The sequence below is a fragment of the Acipenser ruthenus genome, chromosome 7, assembly GCF_902713425.1.
Source record: "Acipenser ruthenus chromosome 7, fAciRut3.2 maternal haplotype, whole genome shotgun sequence".
Taxonomy (NCBI): Eukaryota; Metazoa; Chordata; class Actinopteri; order Acipenseriformes; family Acipenseridae; genus Acipenser; species Acipenser ruthenus.
Genome location: NC_081195.1, coordinates 27,950,096 through 27,961,645, shown reverse-complemented (window position 1 = coordinate 27,961,645; position 11,550 = coordinate 27,950,096). Strand labels below are relative to the sequence as shown.

Sequence of the window (11,550 nt, the reverse complement as noted above, 5' to 3'; positions counted from 1 at the left end):
GGCCGGTGTGTGCTTTTTGGTGTGACTGTTAGGGGCTCTGCCCCTTTCATAAGGCCAATATCATACTTATCTTTTGCCCATAGAGAATCGGGGAGGCCGATCAGCAAGGGTGAAAACGTGCCTCCCAGTGCCTCCTCAAGGGGCGCATCTCGGTTCTCTGCCCCATGGATTCCCCGTTGGACAGGCGTGACCCAAAAGAAAGGAGCGCAAACAGCGCGAGCACTGGGGGAGAATTTGAACCCATCTTCACTTTGCCAGTCAGTCACCTGCAACACAGAATTAAGCCAGACACCAGTATCTTTCCACTCTACATCATCGGTTTTTGCTATGCTTATATGTGGCACAGAGTCAGTTGTGTGGTAAAGTAAAAACTGATCGCTATTTAGTTTAATGGCTGCAACACAAAAGCGTAAACCGATATACAAGGCGCTGCACGTGATTGTTTCGTTAGATGGAGGTTGTGCTAACCACTCTCTCTCAAATTCATAATCTCTTGATAAAGGTGAGTACAGGGCAGTGCAATGTAAGGCATAAGGTGATATAAACCCAGTTTCATGACCCCAATGTTGTCGAGCCAATTTAAATAATTCCTCAATTTATTCACCTCCGTTTTGTATATCCCATGAATAGAACCAACTACGGGTCTCAATCATTTGGGCCATCACCAAGGGACACGAGACGGTAACTCTGCTTTGTTCACATTTCATTTCACAATTGAATTTACATAGTAGATCTCGTCCCGCTAGGTTGCAAGGGCAGCATTCTGAGAAAATAAACCGATGCATAAACATTTTCCCTTCATATTGTACGGGTAAAGGCATCATCATTTTCTCCATCAATACTACTCCCGAGGCTCCCACTGTTTTTACTGATTCATTTGATATCATTGGGTTATGCATAGTTCTAGCATTTATGACAAACATTGCAGCACTAGTATCAATTAAGAATTCAAATGACTCACCATTCACGAAGTGATCAACGGTGGGGGCTTCTTGTGGTTTAGAAAAAGTTAGCACGTACTGCTTGTTCGCTGTTTTGGTGTCAGCTGTCCCTGCCTCGTTTCATTCTGGTTTCGGTTTGTATAGTGATACTTGCGGTGGGGGAGCGCTCTGCCAGTTACTCTCGTTGGTTTGTTGTTGTTGCTGCTGCTGTCTCTGACACTCTCTAGCAAAATGTCCTTCCTGGCCACAATTATAGCAACTAGTGTCTTTATCCTGGTTGTGGAAGTTTCTGTTGCCACCGCCTCCGCTTCCCCCTACCCCCCGTCCCATGTCCGCCCCGTCCGCGTTGGTATCCGCCTCGGGTTGGTCCTTTGCCCTGATAATAAGCCAGCTGAGCTGCTTGCAATTTAACTCCTTCTTTTTCAGCTTTTGTCTTTTGATTGCTCTCTTGCTTCTGTTGTTGTCTTTCAGCGTGCTTGCAATGTAATGAGGGGAGCCGTCTCCCATCCAATGCATGTCATCCTTACCTGTTTATTCAGGGCAGGTACGAGTCAGTTTATTATGGCTGCTTTTAAAAGACTGTTGTATTCATCGGTGCCTGGTCGGAGTCCGCTGTGTTTGCGAAAGCACGTCTCCAATCTTTGTCTATATTCCTCTAGAGACTCTTTGGAGTGCTGTGTGCTCTATGTATAGCATCCCAATCGGTCTTAGCAGGGTATTGTCATTTCAATCTGTCCAGCAACTGTTCAAACTGCGGTTGATATTCTCCATCCCCTGCCGGTTTCCACGTCAGATTTTCGTCAAAAGTATCTTCGATGTCCTCCCAGCGAAGCTTTAATTTGCATCGCATAATGTGCCGTATTTCAGCGGCAGAGGGTTTGTATTGACGCACAAGACGGGTCATCTGCTCGCTGAACTGAACTGCATCCTTAGTTGGGTCGGGCAAGTCTTTAGCAATGTCTTTAATCTCATCTTGTCTCCAGGTGCGCTGAATCAGGACCTCTGGCAGCCAGTACGCTGTCAGGGGGGCCATGATAATGGCGTTGTTCAGATTGCCTTTTGGTCCCAACCGTGTAGTGAGCGTGCTGGAAGATCCTGATGTCTCAGGGGATTCTGGCGATGATAAGAAGCTCAGTCCAGGGGGCGACCAAGGGGACCAAGTCCACCGGGAACCGCCTTGGAAACCTGTCGGGTTGCTTGGGGTGGATATCAGAGGCGGAAGTGCGGGCAGCGGACTCTCTGCTGTGGGCGGAGGCTGTTGATGGACCTGGACGGGCCGGTCGGGCCGAGGAGCAGGAGCAGGGGCTGTGGAAACAGGAACACAATACGGGGGGGGGGGGGGGCAGTCCCTTTCCTCATCGTAATCTCTGTTTCTCTGTCTTTTTTTTCTTTTTTTCACTTCCTCAGTACTATCTTTCTGACTTGCTTTTACCGTTATGCTTTTAGCCTGCAATGCTGTTTGTCTTTCTGCTTCTCGTTCCCATTTCCTATAACCATCCCAGTCTTTTTCTCTTTCTTTGTCTTCTCAAACTCGAACTTTTCTCTACATTCTTGTAACTTCCTTTCACTCTGGGTTGCTTTTAGTGGAAAATCAGCTATTTTATGCCACAGAACAACCTGGTCTACAACACCGCGACCCCATTTATCAGCCATCGTTCGTCCCGGTCCAACCAGTGTGTCCGGGAGACAGACCTCCTTTTTACTATTACTTGACCTCATTGTAATCAAACCCACACGCGCACACACACACAATTATCAGATAACACTCATTCACTCACTCATTCACATGGTTATCTGTCGTCCACACTATATCACTGCCTATTTTTATTTGCACCACCTGCACAGAAAAATAACTTTTCTTAATTGACCATCCAACAGTGCGCTTGGTATATTGATCAACTACACTAGTAGTATGACTTTTTTTTTTTTTAAACTGTGCATTTAATTTTTTCAATTATTATTTTTAGTTCAATATTTGGTATTTCATACGATATCTTTTTAACTAGTTTCATTTGTAATTACTTATTAGTATTATTCATAGATCAGTCGAATCACTTAATTTACCTGTTTCCGGATCAGGAACCACGTGGTCTCTTTTTTTTTGTCCTCTAGACAATAGAGTTCCCAGAACTCTTTCTGCGCAGCCCGTTCCCAGAACGGGTTTTATCAGGTTCCCAGAACCTTACCAATTGGTCTATTTTATGTATGAGGAAAACCAGTCTCACCCTTTGTCTTTGTTCGGTACGGCGTATCCGTCCACCGATGCTCCCAGCCGGGTTCAAGGCGGGTCCTTCTCCTCCGAAACTATTTCAGAGTGTGGTTCCCTGAGCCACTCCTAAGCAGCCCCCGTGCACGGTTAACCTCAAAGTCCCCGGGAACAATCGGAAAACGGAGCTAGCCGTCCCACCTGGGTCGCCAAGAATTGTCGTGGAAATTCTAATAAAGGAAGAGAGACTGCGAGTTCCAAACACACAGGCCTTTATTTCTTAAGTTTACAAACTGAGAACACTCTCAGCACACAGGGTGCTAGATAATCATCGAGCAGTGTTCCAACATACAGAGTTAGATCTGTTTCTTATATACCTTAAAATTGTCAGCAAGGCAGAGGGTTAGCCAATGATGATTCAGGTATTAGCATATAAGAGAAAACTTATAACTATGCATACTTGGCATAAAACTAAGCAAGCAGATAAAAAGGATGGGTGGTTTGGGTATACGTGCAAAAAGACACGTCTGGCTCATCCTTTTTTCTCACAGCCGCAGCTGCAGTGTAGGCATCTTGCGGTTCCTTATCTTTAGCAAAGCATACAAGGTTATGTGAGCAAGGTTATGGGAGAACAAAATGCCAGTACATTATGTCGAGTCAGTCCTATTTTCTGTAACATTTCTATAACACTAGTTGAGCATACCGCAGTTTCTTCCTGTCATACGCCTCATCTACAGCATCCTCCCATGGCACTGTTAACTCTACCAGATGAACAAGGCGTGCTGATCCAGACCACAAGACAATATCTGGTCAAAGGTTAGTGGTGGCAATCTCAGGTAGAAGAATAAGTCGTTGACCAACATCTGCCAGCATTTTCCAGTCTCTAGCAGCTTCCAGTTGTCCTGAGCGAGGATTGGTTTTAACACCTTTTCTTGGTGGTTGCTCTCCTGGGCGGAGGAATATTGTCTTTTGTGTGTAATGTTTTGATGGAACAGGTGGCAACTTATTGGTCATGTTACGCTTGTCTTCCAATGCTAAGGCCAAACATCGCAGCACCTGGTCATGGCGCCAAGTAAACCGTCCTTGGCTAAGAGCCACCTTACATCCTGTCAAAATGTGCCTTAATGTTGCAGGTGATGAACACAAAGGACATGAGGGATCCTCTCCTACCCAGAGGTTTAGGTTCTGTGGTGATGGGAGAACATCATATGTTGACCTGATGAGGAAACTGATCCTGCTCTGTTCCATTGACCATAGGTCTTGCCAGCCAATCTTGCGTTGTTCCACACTCTCCCATCTCATCCATTCTCCCTGCTTGGCCTGGGAAATGGCCTTTATACAACTCAACCTCTCCTCCTGCTTTTGCACCTTGTTGACTACCATCTTCCTCCATTGAGCTGGGGCTGCCTTGTGCCGTGTAGGAGGAGCTGAACTGAGACCAAGACCCCCTCTTCCATGCTGAACTTGCCCCATGATATCACCAATTCGAAGGGCAGCCTTTGCATCCTCCACAGCTTTCTTTGCCACCCACTTTCTTCCAGTTTTCAGCACATTATTCCTGCCATTATTCCAACTTCTAGGCATTGCCATGTAGTGCTGAATTCTGAAGTTGATAAACTAAATTGCAAATCTCCAAAGTAGGCTTTCACTAAATTTGTTATTGTCTTTGGTACACTGAAAAAATCAAATGCTGCCCAAAGAAGTTCATGTGGCACTGAACCATATGCATTAGCCAAAACCAGGAATGTCACATGGAGCTCCTTCCTCTCCTTTTTAGCTGATTGAATTTGTTGCCAGATCACATTGATGTGTTCTAAGCATCCTGTGAAACATGGAATGCCTGCTTTTTCTGCCAATGAAGCAGTTCTTTAATAGGTAAGTTGACAATCTCTGAGCAATAATGCTGAAGAAAATCTTGCCTTCTACGTTTAATAGGGAAATAGGGTGAAACTGGTGGTGATGAAGCCCTTGCTTTTTTCACAGCTTGCTCTACTTCTTTCCACTTAGGTGCACAGTCCTCCATTTGGTATTCTGGTGGAATGATAGGTGGGATGTCTGAAGGAATTGACATAGGCTCCTGCCTTTTTGAATCTGTATGGGTTTCCTCCAAATATCTCTCCAGCTCAACCTTAGATGCTTTTAGTGTGCCATTCTTCTCACTGGTGAATAACTTTACAAATTTGAATGGGTCTTTATAAAAGTTAGTTCTCATACGCTCCTTCTTTTTGTAGCGTTTCCGTAGGCGCTCAGCTCTGCGCAATGTTGCAAGCTTATCTTTTATGACCCTTTGTAAGAGATTGAGTCCCTCCTTCTGACTTTGTTCTGCTCTTCTCCATTGCTTCCTCAGCTGTCTCCTTTCTCTAAGTGTTCAATCTCCTGCTGCCGTCTAGACTTTCCAGGAATAGTTTGTAATTTTTCCTTCCTTTTTTCAACTCCAAACCTCTCGCTTCCATATGCGTAGATGATGTCCCCAAATTTATCCAGCTTCTTTTCAACTGTTCCACTTAACCTTTCCAATGCAAAGCAGAGATCTGTGTTTACTGTGTCTGTAGCAGGGTGATTGCCCTGCACGTGTGTTTAGTGTTGGTATAATTTCTATGGGGAAATGGGTTTATTGTGTGTTTTGGAGTTGATTTGTTTTATTACATTTATTGTTTACAGACGGGCGCTCGATTTAGACTTGCTGCCTGCTAGGCTTGGTTGAGGGGAAGTGCAGCAAGTGATTGGCTGTGCTGGACCTCAATCAGCAGGTGGGCAGGTCTTGACCGAGTGCCCGTCAGTGTAAAAACATCCGCGGGAGATGGTTCGAAGCGACTGTAACACCATGCCAGAGGGGAGCGGCGTATACTCGGGAGGAGAGGGTCCGCTCTGCAGGAACAACAGCTACGCAACCTTGAGACTGCAAGCGGTGCTTGTGAAGGCAATTCCCAGCCAAGGCCGTATGAAGCAGCAGGAGTCATTGTATGAATACCGGCTCATGAGTAGGTTAGTTAGGGGATTGTGATCAGGGTTTCCCCTGGGTTTCACTAGTGACTAATACTTTCTAAAAACATTAGTCACTCCAGATATTCAGTAGTCACTACTGGCGCACAGCTCAAGTCTTCAAGGGTGTTATGAATCCTGTTTTTATTTTATACCTTAAATCACTGTATTGACCAAAACAATTATTTAATTAAACCATTTTAATAATGCTCTACAGTTTAAATACATTGGTAATTTACAGTTGTAAAGTTTTAGAACATTAAAACTCAAGAACCAGATTTATTTGCCCTGAAAAGCTACATACAGACACAGAATGCATTATGAATTACTTATAACATGTATGTCTTTTTACAATAAAAAGAAAAAAAAAACATTGTTAGAATACTATATACAACCCATGGAAACAGAGTTTTGCAATAAGGCTGAAACTTTGCTGCTTGTTTTCTTTTTCTTTTATCTGACGCTTGTGAGCTTTGTTTGTTCTTTTTTTTCTGGTGTTCCAAATTCAAGTCTTCATTTTCTACAACTTGTTGTTCTGTTTGTTCTATTTCACTCTTGCTGAAAAAACGAGTGGATTTTCTTCTGCGACATTTTACAGTATTGGCTAACAGTTTTGTTTTTTAATTCGCGCGCACAAGTTTACTGCGATCATGTATTTATATTGATGATAAAGTTATAGAAAAGAAGGCAAAGAAAAGTTCACTATCCACGCATCTCTACAGCTCACCTCAATATGAAAACATATTACTGCACTGTAAACCCGAATAGTTAAACTCATTGAATAAATTAAGCATTGGAAACACAAAAGGTATAAAATAGTAGTACTGACACAAACGTTTTGGGTTCCCTTAACTTGCAACTCAGTTTTGATTTTGTAGCAATTATGTTTTTGATTCAAATTAACTATATGTGGGATTTTATGTAAAGAGAACTTCTGATATTAGATTTGCTGACACACAAATCTTTTCAGTTTGAGTTTATTAACGTGTGACGTCACAAACGTCATTGGCACGGTCGAGAAAAATCATCTAAAACATGGCGGCTCTTCCTGGAGTGACTAATATTGTAGGTTAACTAAACATTTAATCTCTTCTGTCTGCGGCGGTGGAGAAATTGTATACGGTAAACTTTCGAATTACGATCAAGTCTGTATCGTTTGTTATAATTTTACGAATTTAACAGTTCATTTCTGCTCAGCTGTCAGCCCGCTAAATCAGCTTACTAGCCGGAAAGCTAGCTAGCTATCACAGTTGAGTTGAGAATGAATTGAATAAGTACCAGGATAGTTGTGTTGTGATGCAGATGCTAAAAATCTAAAATATTTCTGTTTTTATTTTAAACTAATCTATGTTTGAAATTTACGAAAGGCAATTTTCAAATGCAGGCTAGCCAATTGGGTGTATTTTTTGCATGACGTTGGACAAACGCGTCGGTGCGATTGGCTGGTTTGCCTGTTTGTCTCACTGCAATCCTGGACACTTGTTTTCCACACTTGACGAGCAGTGTACCCGCGGATAAGGTCTCGGGGAGTACGAATGTCGATTGCATTCGCTTCTCAACCGACTAATGATTCAATGATGTAAGCACTGTTTACATATATTTGCTATGTTTTAGACGCCTTCAGCTTTGTCAAGAGCTTTATTATTATTATTATTATTATTATTATTTGTTTATTTAGCAGACGCCTTTATCCAAAGCGACTTACAGAGACTAGGGTGTGTGAACTATGCATCAGCTGCAGAGTCACTTACAATTATGTCTCACCCAAAAGACGGAGCACAAGGAGGTTAAGTGACTTGCTCAGGGTCACACAATGAGTCAGTGGCTGAGGTGGGATTTGAACCGGGGACCTCCTGGTTATTATTATTATTATTATTATTATTATTATTTATTTCTTAGCAGACGCCCTTATCCAGGGCGACTTACAATCGCAAGCAAATACAAATACATTCAAGTGTTACAATACAAGTAATACAATAAGAGCAAGAAATACAATAACTTTTGTTCAAGTGTGACAAACCACAATTCAATAATACAGCAGATAATAGTGATAGTTACATCAGGATATGATTAAATAGTGATAGTTACATCAGGATATGATTAAATACAAAGTACTACAGGTTAAACACTTGGCAGATTACAATATTCTGAAGTACAGTATTAAATGCAGTAAAATAGGGGGCAGATAAGAGCAAAATAAAGCACATTTAAATGAAGGGTGATAGTGTCCCAGGATACAACAGAGGAGTTCTACAGGTGCTGTTTGAAGAGGTGAGTCTTAAGGAGGCGCCGGAATGTGGTCAGGGACTGGGCAGTCCTGACATCTGTAGGAAGGTCGTTCCACCACTGCGGAGCAAGGGTGGAGAAGGAGCGGGCTCGGGAGGCAGGGGAGCGTAGCGGAGGTAGAGCCAGTCTTCTAGTGCAGGCAGAGCGGAGAGGTCGAGTGGGGGTGTAGGGAGAGATGAGGGTCTGGAGGTAGCTGGGTGCAGTCTGATCAAGGCATCTGTAGGCTAGTACAAGAGTCTTGAACTGGATGCGAGCGGTGATCGGGAGCCAGTGGAGCGAGCAGAGTAGTGGAGTAGCGTGGGCGAAGCGAGGTAGAGAGAACACCAGGCGAGCAGCAGAGTTCTGGATGAGCTGGAGCGGACGGGTGGCGGATGCAGGGAGGCCAGCCAGGAGGGAGTTGCAGTAGTCTAGGCGGGAGAGTACCAGGGCCTGGACCAGGAGCTGGGTAGCATAGTTGGTGAGGAAGGGTCGGATTCTTCGGATGTTGCTCAGGAAGAATCTGCAAGTGCGTGCCAGAGTGGAGATGTGCTGGGAATAAGAGAGGCAGGGGTCCAGGGTGACTCCAAGGTTCTTAGCGGAGGAAGAGGGAGAGAGTGTGGTAGATTCCAGAGGAACAGAGATAGAGAGATCAGAGGAGGGGGAGGAGGAGGGAAAGAAAAGGAGGTCAGATTTAGAGAGGTTGAGTTTGAGGTGATGCGAGTGCATCCAGGAGGAAACAGCAGACAGACAGGTAGAGATACGGGAGGAGATGGTGGAGTCAGAGGTGGGGAAGGAGAGGAAAATCTGAGCATCATCAGCATAGAAATGGTATGAGAAACCATAGGATGCGATGAGGGGGCCCAGGGAGCGGGTGTAGAGAGAGAACAGGAGAGGACCCAAGACTGACCCTTGGGGGACTCCAGTTAAGAGAGGGTGAGGTGTGGAGGTTGCTCCACGCCAGGTTACCTGGTAAGTGCGGTTGGAGAGGTAGGAGGAGAACCAGGCCAGAGCAGTGCCAGAGATCCCCAGGTCAGCAAGAGATGATAGTAGAATAGAGTGATCAACAGTGTCAAAGGCAGCAGAGAGGTCGAGGAGAATTAGGACAGAGGAGAGAGAGGCAGCTCGGGCACACTTAAGTGAGTTGGTGACAGACAGGAGGGCGGTTTCAGTGGAGTGAGCAGAGCGGAAGCCAGATTGGAGAGGGTCAAGCAAAGAGTGGTTGGACAGGAAAGCAGAGAGCTGGCGGTGTACAGTCCGCTCGAGGGTTTTGGAGAGGAAGGGTAGGAGGGAGACAGGACGGTAGCTCTGGAGGGAGGTGGGGTCGAGGGTAGGTTTTTTGAGGAGGGGAGTGATAGAGGCTTTTTTGAAGGCAGAGGGAAAGATGCCAGAAAGTAGAGAGGTGTTGAGGATTGAGGAGATGAAGGGGAGTAGAGCAGGAGCAGCAGCTTGAAAGAGGTGAGTGGGGAGGGGGTCCAAGGCACACGTGGTGGGTTTGTGACCCTGGAGCAGGGAGGAGAGGTCAGAGTCTGAGAGGGGCAAGAATTCTGTGCAAACCTATGCTAACACGTTAAATGGCTAGCTATCTAACGCAACTAACTGGCAGCTTTCTAACATGTCTTCAGCTTTGGACTATGTAACGTTTACCAGGCCCACCGAGAGGACGGGAAAGATGGGGAAATTTCCCCGGGGCCCAACGCCCCGAAGGGGGGTCTGATGAAGGGAGAACTTATATATATATATATATATATATATATATACACACACACACCACAGTATGAATTATTCTATTATTAAGATCTATAATTTCCTCAAAACAACGTGGTGCAGCAGTTTGTTAGAAAAATGGTGTCGTATAAAATAAATAAAGTACTTTCTTCAGCTGGTGGTAAACACAATTAGAGAATAATCGGTATCGCTTAAAATACAAATATATTCACCAATACAGGCTATTAGTTAAGAGCAGAGATGAGTGGTTTATTTTTGGCACAGGATAAATAAAAGTGTATAGCAACACCATTAATGTAGTTTATGCTAAAAACGTATGTTATTTGATGTTAAGTAAGCTTCAGATTAATGACTATTATACACGCGGTAGCGAGACATACCAGTCCTTCCCCGGGGCCCATGACGGCTCTCGGCGGCCCTGTCGTTTACTTATCAACCTGGGTAGCTAGCAAAATAATTCAAGCTTCCATTCGTTTCAAATAGGTTGCATGTAGCTATGGAAGCCATTCCTGCTAGCCTGTTAACTTTAGTAGCTAGCTAGCCTGCAAAAAGCCAGAAGAAACTTGTAATGTTGGATGGCCGTGCACGTTTTTGATGAAATCGCATGGTGGCGCCAGGTGCACAAAATGGTGGGTTAGAGTAGACCAGGTGGCTATGACAAGATAGGTCTAACGTTAGCAGCCTTTAACATGGTGTAGCTGAGTATTTTGCTCCATGATAGTTATCAAGTAAAGGTATTTTATTTTTTGTTTTGAAACTGTTAGGGAGGGACAGAGGTAAGCCCTCCCTGAGTCTGTTGATGACCTGAAAAGCATTTTGAAGGACAAGCTCAAGTTGGATGCAGACTTTAGCTTGCAGTACGAAGACCCTGATTTTGATGGAGAACTTATCTCCCTAGTGGACATTGACGAGTTGCCACAGAAAGCTACACTGAAACTTTTCATGGCAGAGGTGGAAACAGTTCTATTTCAACTACAGACACAGAGTTGCTGTCAGATGTGTCCTCTCCAGAGCGACTTAGTAGATGGCTGCCAGGTATTTTTCCCATGCCCACTTTTGCTTATGAGGTAGAATTGAAGCTCAGAGAAGGAAACACTGTCTTTGAAAGAAACGGAAAGTGTCTTCAGTTATCTAGAGATCAAAAGCATGACATCCTAGTGAAACTTGCAGCTACTATATACAGTTTCAAAGCAGCTGAAGCACTTGTTTCCAAACACCCCTGCCTGAAAGAGCTTGGATCTGAGACTGGCTGGTATGGACGGAAGAACAGCATAAAATACAAATTGGGTAACTACAGAACCAAGTTGAGGAGACCAGGATGTCAAGAGGTCAGTATAAACGCAGGAAAATGAAGCAGAAGTAATCCAGAGATTGAACCATCGCACTCAAACATAAAGAGACCCAAGTGTCCTGAAGTGAACTTTTTGCCTG

The 11,550-nt window shown here is 44.4% G+C and overlaps 1 protein-coding gene across 1 annotated transcript; it reads right to left on the bottom strand.

Moving 5' to 3' along the window:
* Nucleotides 1-961: 961 nt before the first annotated feature.
* On the bottom strand, nucleotides 962-10,520 carry LOC131737578 (uncharacterized). The gene is made up of 3 exons (XM_059027832.1): nucleotides 10,500-10,520; nucleotides 3,167-3,245; nucleotides 962-2,246 (listed from the first exon to the last, which is right to left on the bottom strand). The coding sequence occupies exons 1-3, from the start codon at nucleotides 10,518-10,520 to the stop codon at nucleotides 1,663-1,665; spliced, it is 684 nt and encodes a 227-aa protein (XP_058883815.1). The 3' UTR covers nucleotides 962-1,662.
* Between the last annotated feature and the right edge of the window lie 1,030 nt (nucleotides 10,521-11,550).

Coding starts and splice junctions, on each gene's coding strand:
- LOC131737578 (XM_059027832.1), bottom strand. CDS start 10,520: ATGGGCCCCGGGGAAGGACTG. Junction 3,246..10,499: donor TGGGCCCCGGGGAAGGACTG/GTATGTCTCGCT, acceptor ACTCTGAAATAG/TTTCGGAGGAGAAGGACCCG. Junction 2,247..3,166: donor GTACCGAACAAAGACAAAGG/GTGAGACTGGTT, acceptor CTGTTTCCACAG/CCCCTGCTCCTGCTCCTCGG.